This window comes from Neovison vison, chromosome 12 (assembly GCF_020171115.1).
Source record: "Neovison vison isolate M4711 chromosome 12, ASM_NN_V1, whole genome shotgun sequence".
NCBI lineage: Eukaryota > Metazoa > Chordata > Mammalia > Carnivora > Mustelidae > Neogale > Neogale vison.
In genome coordinates, this window is record NC_058102.1 from 20,267,195 (window position 1) to 20,290,800 (window position 23,606).

General features: G+C 37.0%; 1 protein-coding gene across 3 annotated transcripts in view; it reads right to left on the reverse strand.

Moving 5' to 3' along the window:
* Nucleotides 1-23,606, reverse strand: part of ANO4 (anoctamin 4) — a 380,838-nt gene that overhangs the window by 10,959 nt on the left and 346,273 nt on the right. For all 3 annotated transcript variants that reach the window (XM_044227349.1, XM_044227348.1, XM_044227346.1), the window contains 3 exons: nucleotides 13,937-14,089; nucleotides 12,824-12,971; nucleotides 6,133-6,252 (listed from right to left, as the gene is read on the reverse strand). In XM_044227349.1, coding sequence (XP_044083284.1) covers nucleotides 6,133-6,252; nucleotides 12,824-12,971; nucleotides 13,937-14,089 — 421 coding nt within the window. The remainder of the gene's footprint in view (nucleotides 1-6,132; nucleotides 6,253-12,823; nucleotides 12,972-13,936; nucleotides 14,090-23,606) is intronic.

The window sequence follows — 23,606 nt, forward strand, 5'->3', positions numbered from 1 at the left end:
TGAATACTGTTTTTCTGAAAATAAATAAATTGGAAAAAAAAGAAAAAGAAAGAGCAAAAAAAAAAAAAGAATGATAGTGAACTTCACATAAACGCCATCCAAGTTAAAACACAGAACATGTGTCTTAACCATATTAACAGAAGTCAATAACTTAGAAATGCCTCAAAAGCAATCCCAGACACTCAGAAAGTTAACTGCTATTTAATTTTCTGCTTTTCTCTATAGTTACACTACTTACACAAGTGTTCCTGAACAAAACAGTGCTTCATTTTGTCTGCTTTGAACTCTATATAAATGAAATCATACTGTATGTGTTATTTTGTGATTATATCTTTAATGTGCAATATTTAAGTTCTCAAAACGATTCCATTTTCTATTTATTTCATCCAGTCATACCACTATACTGATTATTATAATTTTATACTAATTCTAATGTAAGGTAAATCTCCACTTTATTTTTCAAAAGCATCGTGACTATTCTTCATCCTTTGCATTTCCATATAACATTATTTTCAACCTAAGGTACACAGAATTGGCCTAATCATATTTAATTTTTTAAACAAATCTCATTGATCTATTCATGTTCTTTTCTCTAACCTTTATATTTATTTAATACTTAATATGATGAACTCTCATATATCTACCATGTAACACAAGAATTAAAACCTTATCAGGAATTTATACCTTACCCCCATTCTCCTCCTTCTCCTCATCCCCTTGCTTTCCTTATTCTGAATTTCATTGTTATTATTAACAAAAGTTTGTATCAATATTCATTTGTCTGAATATTATACTGTTTAGTTTTGGATTTGAACTTTCTAGAAAGGATATTATACTGTACATAGTCTTCTGAGGCTTGCTTTTTTTTTTTTTCTTTTACGACCATGCTACTATGATTCATCCTTACTCTTGTAAGTAAAATCACCAAGGATGTTAGCTTGTAATTTTTCTTTTTTTCCTTGTGGTGTCTTTGTCTGGTTTTGGAGTTAGGGTAATGTAAAACGAGTTTGGAGGTATTCACTCCTCTTCTATTATTTGGAAGATTCTGAGAAGAATTGGTATCAGTTCTTTGAATGTATGGTAGTAGAACCCGCCAGTGAAGCTGTCTGGTCCTGGACTTTGGTTTCTTGGGAGTTTTTTTTTTTGTTGTTGTTCATTTAGAAAGGGAGAGGCAGAGGGAGAGAGAAAATCTTAAGCAAATTCCATGCCCAGTTGGATTCATCTCTGAGATCATGCCCTGAGTGGAAATCAAGAGTCAGAGGCTTAACCGACTGAGCCATCAGGAGCCCCTGTTGGGAGGTTTTTGATTACCGATTCAATCTCTTTACTAGTAATTGGTGTGTTCCAATTTCCTGTTTCTTCCTGATTTGGTCTTGGTAATTTGTATGTTTCAAGGAATTTATCCATTCTTCTAGGTTGGTATATAATTGTTCACTAGTCTTTTATGATCCTTTGTTCTTCTGTGGTGTCAGTTATAAAGCATCTTCTTTCATTTCTCATTCATTTGAATCTTGTTTTCTTGGGGAGTCTAGCTAAAGGTTTGTCAATTTATTTATCTTTTCAAAGAACCACCTCCTAGTTTCATTGATCTTTTCTATTTGTTTTTAGTCTTATTTCTGCTCTGATCTTTGTTACTTTGTTCCTTCTACTAACTTCATTTGTTCTTTTTGTTTATCTTTGCTTGAGCTATAAAGTTAGGTTGAGATTTTTCTTGTTTCTTGAGGTAGCCATTTATTGCTATGAACTTCCCTCTTAGGACTGCTTTATCCCATATGTATTTTTTATGCTGTATTTCTATTTCCAAATGTCTCAAGCTATGTCTTATTTCCCTTTTGACCCACTAGATGTTCAGTGATATGTTTAATCTCCACATACTTGTGAATCTTTCCAGTTTTCTTTTAGTAATTTCTCATTTTATACCACCAGAGTCAGAATAGATGCTTCATGTGATTTCAATCTTAAATTTATTTATTTATTTATTTATTAAATTAGATTCATTTACTTTCAGCATAACAGTATTCATTATTTTTGCACCACACCCAGTGCTCCATGCAATCCATGCCCTCTATAATACCCACCACCTGGTACCCCAACCTCCCACCCCCCCGCCACTTCAAACCCCTCAGATTGTTTTTCAGAGTCCATAGTCTCTCGTGGTTCACCTCTCCTTCCAATTTCCCCCAACTCCCTTCTCCTCTCTAACTCCCCATGTCCTCCATGTTATTTGTTATGCTCCACAAATAAGTGAAACCATATGATAATTGACTCTCTCTGCTTGACTTATTTCACCCAGCATAATCTCTTCCTGTCCCGTCCATGTTGCTACAAAAGTTAGGTATTCATTCTTTCTGATGGAGGCCTAATACTCCATAGTGTATATGGACCACATCTTCCTTATCCATTCATCCGTTGAAGGGCATCTTGGTTCTTTCCACAGTTTGGCTACCGTGGCCATTGCTGCTATAAACATTGGGGTACAGATGGCCCTTCTTTTCACTACATCTGTATCTTTGGGGTAAACACTCAGAAGTGCAATGGCAGGGTCATAGGGAAGTTCTATTTTTAATTTCTTGAGCAATCTCCACACTGTTCTCCAAAGAGGCGGCAACAACCTGCATTCCTGCCAACAGTGTAAGAGGGTTGCCCTTTCTCCACATCCCCTCCAACACAAGTTGTTTCCTGTCTTGTTAATTTTGGCCATTCTAACTTGTGTAAGGTGATATCTCAATGTGGTTTTAATTTGAATCTCCCTGAGGGCTAGTGATGATGAACATTTTTTCATGTGTCTGATAGCCATTTGTATGTCTTCATTGGAGAAGTCTCTGTTCATATCTTCTGCCCATTTTTTTATATGATTGCCTGTTTTGTGTGTGTTGAATTTGAGGAGTTCATTATAGATCCTGGATATCAACCTTTTGTCTGTACTGTCATTTGCAAATATCTTCTCCCATTCCATGGGTTGCCTCTTTGTTTTTTTGACTGTTTCCTTTGTTGTGCAGAAGCTTTTGATTTTGATGAAGTCCCAAAAGTTTATTTTTGCTTTTGTTTCCTTTGCCTTTGGAGACATATCTTGAAAGAAGTTGCTGTGGCTGATATCGAAGAGATTACTGCCTATGTTCTCCTCTAGGATTCTGATGGATTCCTGTCTCATGTTTAGGTCTCTTCAATAAATGGTGCTGGGAAAACTGGACAGCTATATGTAGAAGAATGAAACTCGACCATTCTCTTACACCGTATACAAAGATAAACTCAAAATGGATAAAAGACCTCAATCTTAAATTTATTAAGATTTGTTTTAATGATCTATCCTGGAGAATGTTTCTTTTTTTAATTAAATTCAATATAGTTAACAATGTATTTTAGTTTCAGAGTCAGGGTTTAGTGATTAATCAGTTGCATATAACACCCAGCAGTCATTATATCAAGTGCCCTCCTTAATGCCCATCACCCAGTTTACCTCATCCCCCACTTCCTCCCCTCCACCAGCAACCCTCAGTTTGTTTGCCATAGTTAGGATTCTCTTATAGTTTGTTTCCCTCTCTGATTTCATCTTATTTTACTCCCCCCTTCTCTATTTATCCCCTTTTGTTTCTTAAATTCCACATATGAGATCATATAGTTGTCTTTCTGATTCATCTATTTTACTTAGCATAATACCCTCTAGTTCCATCCACATTGTTGCAAATGGTAAGGTTTCATTTTTTTGATGGCTGAGAAAAATTCCATTGTGTATGTATGTATGTATGTGTGTGTGTGTGTGTGTATACATATATACGTGTATATATATATACACGTATATATGTATACATATGTATATATGTATATATATATGTATATATGTATGTAAACACTGGGGTGCAGGTTCTCCTCAAATTACTATGTTTGTATCCTTTGGGCAAATACTTAGTAGTGCAACTGCTGGATTGTAGGGTAACTATGTTTCTTACTTTTTGAGGAACCTTCCTATGGTTTTCCAGAGTGGCTTTACCAACTTGCCTTCCCACCAACAGTGTAAGAAGGTTCCCCTTTCTCCACATCCTTGCTAACATTTGTTGTTTGCTGACTTGTTGATTTTGGCCTTTCTGACTGGTATGAAGTGTTATTTTATGTGGCTTTGATTTGTATTCTGGAGAATGTTTTATGTGCACTTGAGAAGTATGTATTCTGTTGCTTTTGGATGAAATGTTCTGTATAAATCTATAACATGCTGTATAGGCCAATATTATTTTATTGAATTTCTGTCTGGGTGATTTATTCATTGATGTAAGTGGGGTATTAAAGTTCTCTACTATTAGTGTATTGCTATCTATTTCTCCCTTAGGTCTATTAATATTTGTTTTATATACCAGGTGCCCCTGTGTTGGGTATGTTGAGAAATCTTGTTGGATTGACTGACCTCTTTATCATTATATAATGATCTTGTCTATTATATTCTTTTCTTTAAAAAGTCTATATTTAAAGGAGACAATATAGGTATCCCAGCTTTCCTAGGTTTTTATTTGCATGGAATATCTTTTCAATCCCTTAACTTTCAGTCTATTTATATCCTGACATCAGAAGTGAGTCTCATAGGTAGGAAATAGATCAGTCTTGATTTTTATACATTCAGCCACTCTATGTCTTTTGACTGAAGAATTTATTTTGTTTATATTTAAAGTAGTTACCGACAGGTATGTTCTTACTGCCATTTTAAAATTATTTTCTGACTGTTTTGTAGTTCCTGTTTATTTTTTTCCTTCCTCTCTCCCTTTATGATTTGATGGCTTTCTTTAGTGGTGGGCTTAGATTCCTTTCTCTTTTGTATCTCTACTTTAGGTTTTTTGCTTTGTGGTTAATCAAGGCTAACCTATAACAACTAATAGTCTAAGTTGATAATTATTTAAGTTTCATCACATTCTGAAGCTCTATATCTTTATTCTCTGTATCTTTACTCTCCCTCCATTTTTTAAAGATTTTATTTTTATTTATTTGACAGAGAGAGAGATCACAAGTAGGCAGAGAGGCAGGCAGAGACAGAGGGGGAAGCAGGCTCCCCGCTGGGTAGAGAGCCCAATGTGTGGCTGGATCCCAGGACCTTGAGATCATGACCTGAGCCACCAGGTGCCCCTACTCTCCCTCCATTTTGTTTTTATGTCACAATGTCCATATTTTGTGTGTCCCTCAAATAATTATTGTGGTTATAATGATTTTTTCCACTTTTGTTTTTTAATCTCATACTAACTTTGTAAGTGATCATTCCCACTTCTTTTCTATATACATACCAGTGCAATTTATATTTTCATCTGTTTTCTTACTAATTAGTGCCGCCTTCATTTTAACTTAAAGAAGTCCCTTTAACATTTCTTGTTAGGCTGGTCAAATAGTGATGAACTCCTTTAGCTTTTGCTTGTCTGGAAAACTCTTCATCTCTCCTTCAATTTTTTAAAAAAATTTTTTATTTTTTATAAACATACAATATATTTTTATCCCCGGGGTACAGGTCTGTGAATCGCCAGGTATACACACTTCACAACACTCACCAAAGCACATACCCTCCCCAATGTCCATAACCCCTCCCCCCTTCTCCCAACCCCCGTCCCCCCAGCAACCCTCAGTTTGTTTTGTGAGATTAAGAGTCACTTATGATTTGTCTCCCTCCCAATCCTATCTTGTTTCATTTTGAAGGACATTGTTCCTGGGCAGAATATTCTTGGTTGGCAGTTGGTTTTTTTTTTTTTTTTTTTTTTCCTTTTAGCACTTTGAATAGATCATGCCACTTCCTCTGGTCTATAAAACTTGTACTGAGAAATCTGATAGTTTTAATGAGGGAGGGTTCCCCTTGTATGTAACAAGTTGTTTTTCTCTTATTGCTTCTAATATTCTTTTGATTATAAAGTCTTGGTATAGGTCTCTTTGGGTTACTCTTATATGGCTCTCTGGATCTGGATGTTTGCCTTCTACCCCAGAGATTTGTTGTAATTTTTTTAGGTCACAGCCTGGTCAAGAGGAGATTTTAAAATTCTCCAGTGGATTTTAATGCACGATCAAGGTTGAGAACCACTGCTTTCAATCCACTCAGTCAGAAAGAGCTGTCTGAGCAAAACCTCCCTATGGCAGAGCCAGCCCAGGTTTGGCTAAGAGTGCCATACTCACCTGCAATACTTGAGAGGAGTCCCCGAAAACTCACTGCCATCAGACTCAGGCTCAGATCGGTTCTCAAAGTCAGAAATTCGAAACACAGATAAGCTGGCATTCACATAGCCAACCATGCACCTAAAAGAGAAAAAGAATTCTATAATTAGTTCTCTGATCACCTCTGCATCCAATTCCTAGAAGCTCTTCCTAGAAGCTCTTGCACTTGTAAAATGCCTTTAGCTTTGTTATAAGCACTCAAGTTAGGATATACTGAAAAACCCCGGGTATGTGGAATCAGGAACAAGTGATTCTTTTATTCCATTCTTCTTGTTCAGAATCATCATCCAGAACATCACTACCCCAATCAATATTTCAGTGAAATAGGAGAAAGACAGCATTGCATGAATAGTAGGCCAAGTCACTGTTTCTTTCCTTGATGGTGTAAACACACATACACACACAGACACATTCCTTTATTAATGAATATCTATACTCTGTCATAATCCCTCAAGTGTGACTGGTGTTTCTATGACCCTCCCACTCCAAATCACATCCCTTGCTACAGTCATGCTAAGCTACATTCCATATACCATATGCTTTCATGCCTCTGTTCAGACTATCTTTTCTATTTTCTCTTCATTTCTTTCTAAGTAGAAATAGTGGAATGCAAGTTAATGCAGCCTCTTTGGCGAACAGTGTGGAGATTGCTCAAGAAATTAAAAATAGAACTTCCCTATGACCCTGCCATTGCACTACTGTGTATTTACCCCAAAGATACAGATGTAGTGAAAAGAAGGGCCATCTGTACCCCAATGTTTATAGCAGCAATGGCCACGGTTGCCAAACTGTGGAAAGAACCAAGATGCCCTTCAACGGATGAATGGATAAGGAAGATGTGGTCCATATACACTATGGAGTATTAGGCCTCCATCAGAAAGGATGAATACCTAACTTTTGTAGCAACATGGACGGGACAGGAAGAGATTATGCTGGGTGAAATAAGTCAAGCAGAGAGAGTCAATTATCATATGGTTTCACTTATTTGTGGAGCATAACAAATAACATGGAGGACATGGGGAGTTAGAGAGGAGAAGGGAGTTGGGGGAAATTGGAAGGAGAGGTGAACCACGAGAGACTATGGACTCTGAAAAACAATCTGAGGGGTTTGAAGTGGCAGGGGGGGTGGGAGGTTGGGGTACCAGGTGGTGGGTATTATAGAGGGCATGGATTGCATGGAGCACTGGGTGTGGTGCAAAAATAATGAATACTGTTATGCTGAAAATAAATTAAAAAAAAAGAGAAAGAAATAGTGCTCATTTCTCAATGAGCAACTAAAATGGCACTCCTTCTGGGGAGATGTCCTAATCCCACCAGAAAAAGACTCATTCCCTCTTCTGTATGGTGCTGCTGTACCTAACTGCACCATTACCATACAACCTGTGCTTGAGGTGCCTGCATGAATGGAGGTCTTCTCCTTTACTTTTTGGAGCAGAGCAGGTGTCATAAGCATTTTTATGTTTTGTGTAGTGTAGGAATCCAATAAATGTCAAATTCAACTCATTTCATTTGAGGAAAACTAAAGCATCAGAGATTCTATCAAGGTCTTAAGAATGGACCAGGAATAAAATTATTACCTATATATCCCACAGCTAATAAGCTTCTTGAGGACATATCTTCTATTCTGTATGAGAAGTCAGTGTATTACAATACTAAAAACTTGGGTTTGAGGGTCAAACTGTATCTCTTCTGCTTTCTAGCCATGAAGTTATGTAACTTCATTAAGTAACAGACGTGCCTACCTCTTAGGGTCATTGTGGGGATTAAACAAAACAATACAGGTAAAGTGAGTGATAGAGTGTCTAGCATATAGCAAGATCTTAATTAAACGTGAGTGGCTACTATTAATTTTATTTCTTGTACCTTGCAGAAGGTCAATAAATAATTATTGATTTAATGAATAAATCATAGCTTTCAAATTCTCTTCATTAACTTGTCTGGCATGATTACTCCAAGCTGCTGAACACCAAAATGGTGACACACAGGTAGTTCTGAGAGGACATAAGTTCTGTGTGTTGTCTTGATCAAGACAAATAACTATGGTTTTATCAGGGCCTTAAAAAAATGAACCAAGTAGAAGGACCCATTTGTCAAGTCACTCATGGGTGAAACCCATGGTCAGTGGGTGTGTAATATGCCTTAATCCAACTGGCCGCAGGTCTCCCCTACCACTCCTTAGAAGCTAATTTGGAATAATGTCTCCCTTGTCTTTGAACTGCCTAGAATATGACATGAAAGCAAATGAGTGCTTTGATGATTATTAGCTGTCATAGAGAGGGAGGCAGTTTTTGTGAACTATAGAATATAGCAGAGTCTTCTCAGGAGCCAAACAGTGAGAGATGAAAGGTGCTCTGGAAACTTGCAGAAAACAGGCCCAACATTGAAATGAAATATTCACAAGCCTCCTGCATTCTTTCTTACTACCCAAAGCAGCCCTGCAGTTTTATTGAGACTAAAACTGTGGCTTAATGGCTGCTCTGTCCAAAAACTCAATTGAGGAAAAATCTAAATTTAAGTAAAATATCAATCTCATGGACAACACTCTCCTTTTGAAAAAAAGAGGATGTATCTTTGAACTATTTATTAAGCACATTCATGTAATGTCAGTTATAAATCCAGCTTGAAAATGTGTGTTTGGTTCTGTGCTCCTGTGTACAAAGCATCACACATGGGCGTAGGACATGTATACACAGTTATTCACTGCAGAAGTCTTCCTTCCATATCCTTTCCATAATCAGGGAAGAAGAGGGGCTGCTAATACTAAACTGCCTGGGCATTTCTCAAAGCCTTTCCACTGTGATAGAATCTTAGCTATTGCCCACAATAAATAGTTAAGGTAGTCACAATTCAGGGAAATGAGATTTCTCACAGTTCCCTGTATGAAGTTCAGGTAAGGGCATTCATGTGTCAATGTGGAGGCCATAGACAGCGGCAGATCCCATGTCTCCCTATCTGCTAGCAGGAGATCACCACACCCTCAATGTGGCACACCACCAGCTCCAAGTTAGAGGAAAGATGAAGCTATACTGATGATCAGGCAGTAAGAGATAGAAAAAACTATCAGACAAAGGAAGGGTTTCTGTAAATATAAAACAAGTTAATTTTCCTAAGGGGCCAGTAGAGGGCCTCCGAAGGCATTTCCAAGAAAGGAGATTCAGAAAATATGTTACGTAAGGATAGTATTGTTTGAATTAGGATGCATGCCTTTTCCAAGGAACTTCTGTAAAGACCATATTCATTGAGAATTCTGGTTTTAAAACCACTCATGACTTACTGTTTTAATCCTTTACTCTAAGGGAAAAAGTGAACTAGTGATCATTACTAGTCAGTTTTAAGGGAAAGAAAAGAATGTGAAGTTGACTTTTGAATTTGTGGATTCCAGATCAGACTTACTGTGGAGTGTCGTGAATTTTGCTATTAAATTTGCCTTTGAGATTTTAGATCTAGATCATTCACTAAGAGAATGGGATAGGGCTCAAATGAAAAAGCTAGAAGAAATAAGATCTGGTTTATGCATTTAAAGTCAAATGTGCCTTAGATAATAAATGACAAATTTATAAACTTATCTATAGATAATTAGGCTAATGAGATAAAGACAGAAGAAAGTGGACTCCTGACTTACTGCAATAAAAATGCCAGACATTATGAAAAAAGAAAGATTAAATCTCTATACAGTCAGCTTTATGTTTTTAAATACAATTTTACAATTGGTTATGCTGTTGATCTATTGATTAGATTACAATTTACAAAAATATATTTATTAAGATATTTGTGGTTCATTCTGTGACAGTTTGAGCATCGTGTCCTTCATCAAGTCTCTAAGTCTTCATGATTTCACTATTTCTACATGAAAACCAGCTTTGATTTAGATCACTAAATCAGATATATATCTCACTGTAATCCTAAAGCCTGCACATATTCTTAGAGAATGTTCCCCAACTCTAGCCTGGTAACAAAATAATTGGTTTATTAAAATGTTCAGTGGGGGGGGGGGCTCAAAATGATTTTTTGGTGTTATCTGAAAAATAATTTTAATTTCTTTATTAAAACTATTCTGTCAATCAGAGTTAAATTTCATAGTATACACCTTCAATTTTACTTCATAATTTGTCTCCTGATGCATATCCAAAGTTGATTTTAGTTCTCCAAGTGCTTTTCTAGAGGGCTTATGTGACGATTTCCTGAAAGAGGAAGTCACTTTATTTTGCAAACAGTGAACACTCTGAGCATGGGCCTTGGTTCAGGAATCTACCTAGGCAGGCTGCAGCCAAAAAGAACTATCTTAAGAAGACAGATGAAACACTTAAAAATTTCCTGTGAACTCACTGTGTGGAGAACACTGCCTCAACTCACAGTATTCCTCCCATGTTCAGATCTGTCTGGACAACGAGAAAACCTTCTCCTCTATGCCTTTAAGATGCTTTCACTGAGCACTCATGAGAGTATGGAAATACAGTCAGGAATGGCTGATACATCCTTTCATAGGGATAGAGGCATATGAACTGAGTCACTCTGGACATATGCATGAAATTCTCATCTTTAGAGTAGCCAGGGAAAGCTGAAAAAACAGAAGGAGGCACTGAGGTACTCTGGAGTTTTGGAGGTTGGTTTGGTTGGAGCACTTTTGATTTAGAGTCAGCCTCAATTGAAATTGAGCATTTCTATGGGTGAATTAAATAATAAGTATAATTTGACTATGCACATGCTACCTCAAAAGCCTGTAACATTCTAAAATTTGACAATGCTGCTCCTCTATGAGTTCATTTCTAAAGCATTTCCGAATTGGAAAAACAACAACAACAACAAACAAACCTTAAAAAGGATAATAAAGTAGCTGGTGGGGCAGAACACAAGATTCATGAAGAAACTTATACCAAAGCAACTATTTGCAAACAAGAAAAGTGACCAATGGATTAGAAGATAGAAGGTAGAACTATAAATATTCAAAGCGCCAGAAGGCTCTTACATGAAGATGATCTAAAACAAATAGCCCAGGGAGTCCAATAAACCTAAATCAAGGAGACTCTTAGGTCTCCATGAACATTGTCTTAAATCTAATAAGCTGTCAACATTCTAAAGCTTTGATTCACTATCAACTGCATGTAAATATTCCCATATTATTTTCAGGTTTCGGGTTTTCCCCACAAACCAAAACAGGTTTCATTACATTTGTGGTCCAGGAAGAATTTAAATAATCACTGGGACTTAAACCCCCAGGAAATTTTCTCCTGTTGGGTAAGCTAGATAAACATTATGTGGCAATAGCCCCCACAGCTGTGTGGTTCAGGATGGCGAGAACTGTATGAGTCTAAGCTTTGCCTTCATGGGGGTTCCATCAGTTACTCCACCTTGTGATTCTGGATTTAACCTCTCAGTCTCTTTCTGCTCTTCAAAGTGGGGGTAATAATGCATGTCCCAGTCCTGGGGTTGTTTTGAGAATCAAATGCAAAACAAATGGGAAAATGGTTTAAACAAAGGCAAGCTTTTCTAGGCTCAGTCAAACAGAGGATGTTGGCAACAGTTAAAAGTAGAAAGACTACATGAGTAATATAGTATGTCTTTAAGTCTCTTAAAATGGGATGGTTCACTTGAAGTTGCTAGATAATTAGTGTCTAATGGCCACATGGTTATTATAGTAAAGAACTTTATAGAAGCCTCTTCAAATAGCTGGATTGTAAGCTTTACTGCTTTCAACCATTCATGCCTTAGAGCAGTTAAGTAGGATTAATAATGAAATTGGACCTAGGGAGGGGTACATGAATTTGTTTGAATTGATTTGGTAGCACATTATCCCTTGGGGCTAATCTAACTACAGTAGTTATATGGATTAGTTTTGTTCTGACTGGTAAACCAGGAAGCAGGGCTGCCTGTGTGAGTAGTCATAGCCCATGTGGGATGATTTCTGGGACATTGAAAAGTCTCCCAAAACATACTCTGCTCTGACTTACAGACATCTAAATTCCACAATTAGAACTGGATTATTTTTACTTTAGCCAAGAAGAATTTTTTCTCCTATTAAAAAGGATATAGAAATGAAATCTAGGGGATGTGTTATAATTTTGCTTGGACTTTACCTGACCAGAAATACCCAGAAAGTCATGACTTTTGGGGATCACTTAGGTGATGCTACAGAATTGAATTTGCCTGAGGTAATATGTACCTTTGTCAGGTCAATAGCCAGGAAAGAATCATTCAGTTACTGGGTTATTGAGTATCTACAGGATACTTATCACATGGTTGCACATTTTTGGTGCAGAATTTGTAAAGTCTCCATATGATGTCACAAGAGGAATCAGATTGTAACTGTCCTCTTACAAACTTATAAAAATGACATAACTGTATACTATATCATGTGCTACTTGTTTTGGCTTACACATATTAGCATACTGTACATTTCTGAATTCATAGTGAGCAGGGGTTAGGGGTAGGGGAAATTATTAATTCCACCTAAAGTTTACCTGTATTGAGCCCCAACTCTTCAGTCAATCAGGATGTGTTTTCCTTAGCTGCAAGTGTCCTCATAACTTCACCTCCCCCACTACTGTCCTTCTCATCCTGGGTTGCTCCAATGCAGAAGCTTTTGACTGAGTGTACCAGCATCACACAGTGCATAGGAAATGGGGATTTCATGACAATTTTATGACAAACTTACTTTTGTCCAGCTTCTCCTTGGCCTGCACAAGGTCCATACTTATAAGCATACACCAAGCGAGGGATAAAGTCAGATGTTATCGCTATGACAAATGCATTTGTAATAACTGAGAGAATTCCAATGCCTTCAAGAATTCCATACCAAATTCCTATTCAAAGAGAAGTGTTATATTAGTTCCAGACACAACAGCAGGAATAACAATAGGAAAACATCTGGGGTAACTCATTTCAATAGTCCTTTCCATGGGTCCATTCAAATTCCTAAATACATTTGTCACCAAGAGTAAGAATTTGTACTTGCAAACACCTTGGCATTGAAGGAGTTTCTGGGAAAGTGTCAATGCTCATGACTTAATGAGTCAGTCAGGATCAGACTTAAGTCAGAGAGTTCTAGTCAGTGATAAGGCACCAATACATTATCCAATAAGATGAGCACTTCCACTGTCAAGCCACTACGAGAATGGGAGCTCCTGAAGGGTGCTGACATCTGGGTGGGCCCAGTGCCTATTGCACTGACCTGGGATAGGTGCTCACTGAATGTGGTTTCTTTCATATGGAGGTTAGATACTGCTGTGAGCCATGTACATCTATATTCAATTCTCTTCCATACACACTGAGTGCCTGCTGGTTCTGTTCTAAGCAATTGATGCAGAAGTAAATAAAAGATCATCTCTGATCTCAGGCAGTGCTCAAGAGGCTGCGTTTGATTAGACTCAGCCTCTCCTGTCAAAGACTGAAGTCCATCTCTGTCTTTAGAAAGGCTGGATTATGCTTTATGTGACTCAGGGAAACATTTGGGCAAAATAAAGCAAATGGAAGATTACTTTAAAAAGGAAATAAGCGAAAATAAATAAAAATTCTAGATTCCAAGTTCAAATAACAAAATTGAAAATCTATTTAAGCACAAATTCTCTAGTTTTGGAAATTATGAATTTCCAAATAGGCACCTTTACTTCTTGTCTCATATTATTTAAAGCTAACATAATTATTCTTTTGCAAGAATAAGTTAAGTCATCTTACCTGGAAACCATAAGTAAAAATCTAGAGTTGGTGTTTGTTTTTACTTTATCCACCATATGGTTAATATCTTTAAAACATTTCAAATCCAACTTACCTATGTCTTTGGCCCTTGAAGCTAAAGGTCGCCTCCACTGTGTGACAAATTTGTAGGCATCAAGTCGAATTTCAATTATGTTATTCAGTAAGGCCAGAAGTGGTGCTAGGGGAAAAGCTGCCACAAAGATAGTTGTGAATCCAAATTGAAGAACTAGAGAAGAAAAAAGGAAAAAGAACAGAGTCTTGGTTTTCCATTACTATTTTCAAAAGGATAATAATCTGAAGGTATCCTTGTCTTCACCCTATTTTTTCCAATATAGAAGCCCAGGAAACATCTCTTTCACAAAGATGGCCAGGATGCTGGAAAAAGGGGCATTACTGGACCTGGAAGGAATGACATCCTAGGAGCAATGATCATACCTAGGATTCAGATCTTGTTTTCTAAATACCATTGTTTAATAAAAGGTACACAGCTCCTTGAAAAAAAAGTTTGATTCCAGAGCCATGGCAGGAAAATACAAGGGAAGGCTGGAATATCTCATAATGCCAGAAAGTTAGGAAGTCCTTGAAATGGAATGGGGAGCATATCAGTAGGACACAGGACAAACCTGAAGGAGCTACCAATGGCAAAAGTGGGAACAATATATACAACAAAATAGATGATAGTATTGCATTAAATCTAAAGACTAAATATCTAATATACTAATAAAATGCTGATATAAATAACTGAATAAATGAGGGAGAAGGGATTGCTCCTCCCTATGGTAGAATTTTAATTAATAAATTAGAAAATAAATGCACAAAAATAAATATAAAAGAAATGATAAAGATACAATATCACTGTTGGTCAAAAACATCACAGTAATTATTACAGGCAAGAACCACCAAAGAATGCTAAAGTTAATAGAGCAATTATAGTTAAAAAAATAAGACATTTGTATATTCTCAAAGTATCTCCCTATGTGACAGTAATTACAGAGAAAAAAAAACACATTTTTGGGGAGGGGGAACCATTATCTTCACAGTGGAAAAACCTGGTAGTCAATATTACCTGTAATAAGACATACTGACATCTCATGCCCCTGTTATGATAATACTGAGCATACACCATTTCTGTGGTGAGCTTGCCAAAAAAACATAACCTCGACCTAATCATGAGAAAACATTAGATAAACCCAAACTGAAGGACCTTCTACTGAACTCTTAGCCAGTACTCTTCAAGTGTATCAAGATCATGAAAAACAAAGAACTGTCCTAGGTTGGAAGAAACTAAGGAGATACAACATTTAAATGCAATGTTGGATCCAGGATGGGTCATGGACAAGAAAAAGTTAAAAAAACCAAACCCTGGTAATATTAATACAAGGTTTGTGATTAGTTAATAGTGTATTAATGGTTATTTTCTGGTTTCAATAAATATATAACATATTAGGGGAAATAAGGTGATGAGTATAGGGGAACTCTATTATTTTTGCAACTTTGCAAAATAAAATGTTAAAAACAAACTCAAACAAACAAACAAACAAACAAACAAACAAAAAGGCAGTCCCTGATGCAAAGCAACCAGACAGCATAAATGAAAATTTAAAAATACAATTTATTGGGTATTGTGGACTGCAAAAAAGTACTTGGCTAAATGAATGACTGTATAGTTTGTTTTTGCTTTTTTAGAGTATTTTAGAAACTAATAATGACTAACACTTATATACCATTTCTATGTAACAGCCACTGTTCTAATTACTTCACATGTATTAGCTCATTTAGTTTTCATAATAACCCATTGTATTGGCATTATTATTACCCTTACTTTACGGGTGAGGAAACGGAGGCACTAAGAGGTCAAATAACTTACTTGACACACAACTAAGAAGCAATTCCAACGTGGGTAATGTGGTTCCAGAGTCCTGAAGAGTCAGTCCATTTACCTCATCACTGTGGCACTGCCACCTTCAGGGTGTCACCTGTCCTGGGTCACATTCATACTCCATGCCTATGCTTCACTCCCCAATAGCCATCTCCTTAGTTTTCCCCTTAGTGTCATCTTTTTGTTGACTTCTTTCCTTGGGTCAGTACCTCTTCTTTCACGACTTCATTATTATCTCTCTGATAAGGATTCTCAATTCTCTACCTTGCACCTTGAGTCTTATCAGGGAGTTTCCAGTTGTCTGCTATTATGCTATAGAAGCAGCACTCTCCAAACTCTGATTCAATCTTAAACCTCAATCCCTCATCCTTAAATCTGTTTCTCCCTTCATGTCTTCCTTCCCTTCAGATTTGTCTTGCACAAAAACCAAGTCTCCAGTCTCCCTACTGGAGTTCAGACACTCCTGTTCTAACTGACTTCTCTTTGTCAGATTTTCACCTCCTTCCCACATCTCACTTCTGTCAATATTGGTTAAAGCCCATAAAGAATCATCAATCTTCTCTCTATTCTGAACATTTCAGAAGGTTCTCATTGCCTATAGACTAAAGCCCAAACTTTTCACTGTGTCATTCAAGGATCTTCCAAGCCTCATGTCCAAACATACCTCATGCCTAACCAGGTTTCCCAAGCGATCCTCTACTTTGGCCACACCAAACTTCTGGTTTTATGGAGTCATATACTTAGCATTTTTACTCATATCCTGGTGAAGTTCTATTCTTCCTTCAAGCCTAAACTCAGCGTGGCCTCTGCTAGAACCTCTCATAATTGTAATTAACTATTGCTTCCTTAGTAGCTTCTACAACTCTGCTTATATTGGAGAACTTATTTTGTCTTGATTTTATGGCTCTTTCCCTATATGGTACTGACTCTTATGTTTCAGTCTTTGATCCATTTTGAGTTAATTTTCATGAGTAATGTAAGAGAGGGATTCAATTTAATTTTTCTACATGTGTTTATCCAGTTTTTTCTAACACCATTTGTTAAAGAGACTATCCTTTTCCCATTAAGTTATTCTTGGTTCTCTTGTTGAATATTAGTTAACCAAACATGAAGGTATTTAATTCTGGCTTTTCTATTATATTTGATTGTTTATGTGTATTATTTTACTCCAGTAAGATACTGTTTTTGTTAATACAGATTTATAATACAGTTTGAAATCAGCAACGTGTGCTATTTCCAGCTTTGTTCTTTTTCCTCATGACTGTGTTGGTTCTTTGAATTCTTCTTTAGTTCCATACAGATTTCAGGATTTTTTTCTTTTATTATTATTATTATTTTTGTTAAAGATTTTATTTCTTTGAGGGGGGCAGAGCACAAGCAGGCAGAAGATTAGAGGAAGAGAGAGAAGCACACTCCTCACTGAGTGGGGAACCCAATACAAGGCTTCATAACGGGCCCAAGATCATGACCTGAGCTGAAGGCAGCTGCTTAACTGATAAAGGCACCCAGGCTCCCTGGTTTTTTGTTTTCTTTTGTTTTGTTTTGTCTGATTTTGGTTTTTGTTCTGTTTCTCTGAAGAATGCCATTGTTATTTTAATGAGGATTGCATTGACTCTGCAGATGGCTTAGGGTAGTATGGACATTTTAACATTAATTCTTCCAATCCATGAACAGAGGACGGGTTTCTCCATTTGTGTCTTTTCAATTTCATTCAGCAAAGTCTTATAGCTTTCACTGTACAGATCTTTCACTTTCTTCGTTAATTTTATTCCGAGGTGTAGATTTTGATGCTATTCTAGGTGGGGTAGCTTTCTTTCTCTTTCAGATGTTTCAATCTTAGTGCACAGTACATCCTGCAACTTTACTGAAATTGTTGACTAGTGCTGACATTTTTTTTTAGTTGACTCTTTTTGAGATTTCCTGTATATAAAATCATTTCATCTGCAAATTGTGACAATTTTACTTCTTTTCTGATTTGGATGCCTTTTCTCTGTTCTGCCTAATTGTTTTAATTGGGAATTCTGGTACTACATTGAATAAGAGTAGGGAGAGTGAGCATCCTTGTCTTTTTCTTGATCTTAGTGGAAAAGTCTTTAATTTTTCTCCACTGAGTATAATATTAGTTGTGGGTTTATCCTATGTGGCCTTTATCATGTTGAGGTATGTTCCTTCTATTCCCAACCTTTTGAGGAATTTTATAATTAAAAGAAGTCATGTTTTATCAAATGCATTCTCTGACTCTATTGAGATTATCATACGATTTTTATCTCTTGTTCTACTAATGTATTACATTCGTCTTGTCTGTTTTCAACCAGCTTACATCCCAGGCATAAATCCCATTTGGTTACAGTGTTTGAATTCAGGAAGACACTAAAATAATTAGTTTACTTATATTTTATTGAGAATTTTTGCATTTATATTCATCCAGGATATTTGCTTATACTTTTCTTTTAGTATTCTTTTTTTTTTAAATTATTTATTTATTTTACAGACAGAGATCACAAGTGGGCAGAGAGGCAGACAGAGAGAGGAAGGGAAGCAGGCTCCCTGTGGAGCAGAGAGCCCGATGTGGGGCTCAATCCCAGGAACCCGGGATCATGACCTGAGCCCAAGGCAGAGGCTTTAACCCACTGAGCCACCCAGGCACCCCTCTTTTAGTATCCTTAACTGGCTTTGGTATCAAGGTAATTCTGGCCTTGTGGTGTTTCCTCTTCTTCTGTTTTTTGGAATAGTTTGAGAAGGATTTGTATTAATTCTTCTTTAAATGTTTGGTAGAATTCACAGTGAAGCCATATGGTCTCAGGTTCACTGTCGTGGGGTATTTTTTATTACTGACTTAATCTCTTTGTCTTTGGTTTGTTCATATTTTCTATTCCTTCCTGATGTACTCTTCTGGGTTGTCTGTTTTTAGAATTTATCCATTTCTTCTAAGTTATCTAATTTGTTGATATGTGATTATTCATTATAGCCTCTTATACCATTTCTGCAATATCCATTGTATTATCTCCTTTTTTATTTCTAATTTTATCTGAGTCTTTTCTTTTTTCTTAGTCTAGCTAAAGGTTTGTCAATTTTAACAAATCATCCCTATTTTGCTGATCTTATCTATTGTTTTTTTCTGGTCTTTATTTCATTTATTTCTGCTCTCATCTTTATTATTTCCTTCCTTCTAGTCACTTTGGGCAGTTTGTTCTTTTTTTTTCCAGTTCCTTGAAGTATAAAGTTAGGGTATTTGAAATCTTCTAAATTTTTTTTTAAGATTTCATTTATTTATTTGACAGACAGAGATCACAAGTAGGGAGTGAGGCAGGCAGAGAGAGAGGGGGGAATCAGGCTCCCCACTGAACAGAGAGCCTGATGTGGGGCTCAATCCCAGGACTCCAGGATCACGACCTGAACTGAAGGCAGAGGCTTTAATCCACTGAGCCACCCAGGCACCCCAAAATATTCTAAATTTCTTAATAATACATTTATTGCTATATACTTCAAACTGCTTTTGTTACTTCTGGGGATGATGGCAGAGTAAGAACTAAAGCTTACCTTGTCCCTAGCTATGTCTAGTCAACACCCACATCAGTGTAAATAACCCAGAAAATAACCCAAAGATGGAAAGAACAGACTCTCCACAGCTAATAATAGAGGAAAGTCTACATCAAAAAATGGTAGGAAGGGTGAAGACTCAATTGGTAGCCAAACTGACCTGTGAGACTGTCTACTAGAGGGAGAAACATTACAGGCACAGAGAAGGGAGAAGAGCAGAACTTACATGAGGCACCCCAAAAATGGTGACCAGTTTTGGGAAACAAATCCCCATAACATTTGGCTTTCTAAAAATTCATGAAGTTAAATGTCTCTGATTTTCAATCAGTGGAGCTTAACACCTGGAACTTTTAAAAATTAGCAGCTCAGATCTGAGAGACTTAGAGGGTGATAAAAAACTGAGTTCTTATCCTTTTTTTTTAAAGCTATATTTATTTATTTTTTTAAATTTCTTTTTAGCGTAACAGTATTCATTGTTTTTGCACCACACCCAGTGCTCCATGCAATATGTGCCCTCCCTAATACCCACCACCTTGAGTTCTTATCCTTAAAGAGACAGGACAATAAACGGCCCACTGAGATATAGCATAGAAACAGCAGTTTTAAAAACACCTGGAGTAAACGGGAGGATTTATTTACTAATCTCAAAATGTGTGCTGGAAGGGCAGGGATCTTTAGAAGACTTCTCCAGGAACAAAAGAACTGGTGGGTGTCATTTCTCTCCCTGTCCCCTAGCCTAGATACATGGACACTTGTGAAAATCATCCTGAACACCTTCCATCTAGCCTGCTAACAACTCACCCTGCCTCCACACTCTCCTATGAACATACCCCATTCAATTCACCCTTGGCAGGAAGCCATTGAAAGCAGTGGCATTGTGCAAGCAGACCCCACAGTGGCCAGCAGGACTTCAAAGTCACTCATGCTCTTCTCTGGGGAGGGGGAGTTAAACTACACCGAACAGTCCAACTGCAACCCCAGCAGTGGGCTGGGGCAGACATCTGGTCTGACTTCAGGCCTTGCCCACCAACAAAACCTTCTCGGGACAAAAGAGGGAGTGTATCCTGCAGTTTGGTGTGACTACAACCTCCGTACTGTTTTCCAGAGTGGCTCCGCCAGCTTGCATTCCCACCAATAGTGTAGGAGGATTCCCCTTTCTCTTCATCCTCGCCAACATCTGTTGTTTCCTGTGTTGTTAATTTTAGCCATTCTGACTGGTGTGAGGTGGTATCTCATTGTGGTTTTGATTTGTATTTCCTTGAAGCCAAGTGATATTGAGAACTTTTTCATGTGTCTGTTGGCCATATGGATGTCTCCTTTGCAGAAATGTCTGTTCTTGTTCTCTGCCCATTTCTTGATTGGATTATTTGTTCTTTGGGTGTTGAGTTTGATAAGTTCTTTCTAGATATTGGATACTAGCCCTTTATCTGATATGTCATTTGCAAATATCTTCTCCCATTCTGTCAGTTGTCTTTTGGTTTTGTTGACTGTTTCCTCTGCTGTGCAAAGCTTTTTGTCTTGATGAAGTCCCAATGGTTCATTTTTGCTCTTGCCTCTCTTGCCTTTGGTGAAGTTTCTAGGAAGAAGTTGCTGTGGCTGAGGTCAAAGGAGTTGCTGCCTGTGTTCCCCTCAAGGATTTTGATGGATTCCTGTCTCACATTGAGGTCTTTCATCCATTTAAACTCTATTTCTGTGTGTGTATAAGGAAATGGTCTAGCTTCATTCTTCTGCACGTGGCTGTCCGGTTTTCCCAACATAATTTGTTGAAGAGACTCTTTTTTTTCCATTGGACATTTTTTCCTGTTTTGTCAAAGATTAGTTGACCATAGAGTTGAGGGTCTGTTTCTGAGCTCTATATTCTGTTCCATTGGTTTATGTGTCTGTTTTTGTGCCAGTACCATACTGTCTTGATGATGACAGCTTTGTAATAGAGCTTGAAGTCTGGAATTGTGATGCCAGCAGCTTGGGTTTCTTTTTCAACATTCCTCTGGATATTTGTGTTCTTTTCTAGTTCCATAAAAACTTTAGAATTTCTTTGAAAAAAATTGATGGTGTTTGGATAGGGATTGAATTAAACATGTAGATTGCTTTAGGTAGCATAACATTTTCACAATGTTTGTTCCTCTAATCCATGAGCATGGAACGTTTTTCCATTTCCTTGTGTCTTCCTTAGTTTCTTTCATGAGTACTTTATAGTTTTCTGAGTACACATTCTTTAGCTTTTGGTTAGGTTTATTCCTAGGTATCTTATGGTTTTAGATGCAAATGTAAATGGGATCGACTCCTTAATTTCTCTTTCTTCTATCTTGCTGTTGGTGTATAGAAATGCAACTGATTTCTGTGCATTGATTTTACATCCTGACACTTTGATGAATTCCTGTATGAGTTCTAGCAATTTTGGAGTGGGGTCTTTTGGGTTTTCCACATACAGTATCATATCATCTGCAAAGAGTGAGAGTTTGACTTCTTTGGCAATTCGGATGCCTTTTACTTCTTTTTGTTGTCTGACTGCTGAGGCTAGGACATCTAGTACTATGTTGAACAGCAGTGGTGACAGTGGACATCACTGCCATGTTCCTGGCCTTAGGGGAAAAGCTCTCAGTTTTTCCCTAATAAGAATGATATTTGCTGTGCGTTTCTCATAGATGGCTTTGATATTGAGGTATGTATCCTCTATACCTACACTTTGAAGAGTTTTGATCAAGAAAGGATGCTATACTTTGTCAAATGCTTTTTCAGCATCTACTGAGAGTATCATATGGTTCTTGTTCTTTCTTTTATTAATGTATTGTATCACACTGATTTGAGGATGTTGAACCAAATTTGCAGCCCAGGAATAAATTCCCTTGGTCAAGGTGAAGTATCCTTTTAAGGCTTTGTCTTGTTACCATTTTTTGCCTTGAATTCTATTTTGTCTGACCAAGTATGGCTAATCTCACTTTCTGTTGATTTCTACTTGCATTTCTTTTGGTTTCTTCTTCCATTCCTTTGTGTGTCTTTAGAGCTGAAATGAGTCTCCTACAGGCAGCATATAGTTGGCTCTTGTTTTTTAATCCATCTAGTCACTTTGTACCTTTTAATTGTTGAATTGAATTCATTCAAATTTAGAGTGATTATTGATATGTAAGGATTTATTACTGTCATCTTAGCATACGTTTTCTGGTTGTTTTGTATTTATATATGTTTTTCCTTTTCTTTCTGTCTACCTCTAAAGTTGGTGTTTTCCATCACAATATATTCAGTCTTTTTTTTTTTTTTGGTTTCATGAATCTACTATAGATTTTTGCTTTGTGGTTTCTTTCTGACTTACATAAAATATATAATATATAAAACAGTCCATTTTATGCTAATAGCAACTAATCTTTGTCTATAAAGCCTCCACACTTTTACTCCTCTTTTTATATTTTTGGTGTAACAATTACCTCTTTTTATGCTTTAAATTCACTAAAAAATTATAGTAGCTATAGTTATTTTTAATGCTCTTTTCCTTTAACTTTTTTTCTAATTATAACATTTATTCTTTTCTCTTTTAATTTTTTTATATTTTATTAATTTTTTAAAATTTATTTTCAGCATAACAGTATTCATTATTTTTGCACCACACCCAGTGCTCCATGCAATCCATGCCCTCTCTAATACCCACCACCTGGTTCCCCCAGCCTCCCACCCCCTGCCGCTTCAAACCCCTCAGATTGTTTTTCAGAGTTCATAGTCTCATGGTTCACCTCCCCTTCCAATTTCCCCCAACTCCCTTCTCCTCTCTAACTCCCCATGTCCTCCATGCTATTTGTTATGCTCCACAAATAAGTGAAACCATATGGTGTAATGGTGAGCATTCTGGACTCTGAATCCAGTGATCCTTTAGCTTTTATACAATAGTTAAGGTGTTAATACACCATCCACCAACCCATTATAAAGTTGGTTTTTCTGTTCTAAATACATTTTTCACCTCTACTAGAGTTTTGTGTACCTTCATATATTTTTAAGTCCTCAATTGGCATTTTTTTTTTCCAGCTTCAAGACTTCTTTTCAGCATTTCTTGCAAGGCAGGTATGGTGGTGATGTACTCCTTTAGTTTTTGTTTGGGAAAGTCTTAATTTCTCCTTCATACCTGGCAGATAACTGCCAGATAAAGTATTCTTAGTGGATAATTTTTATCTTTCAGTGCTTTAAATGTCATTCCTTGCTCTCCTGGCCTGTAGATTTTTTTATTTTATTTTATTTTTTTTTTATTAAGAGAGAGATAGCAAGAGAGCAACTACAAATAGGGAGAGTGGGAGAGGGAGAAGCAGGCCTCCCAATGATCAGGGAGCCCAATGTGGGG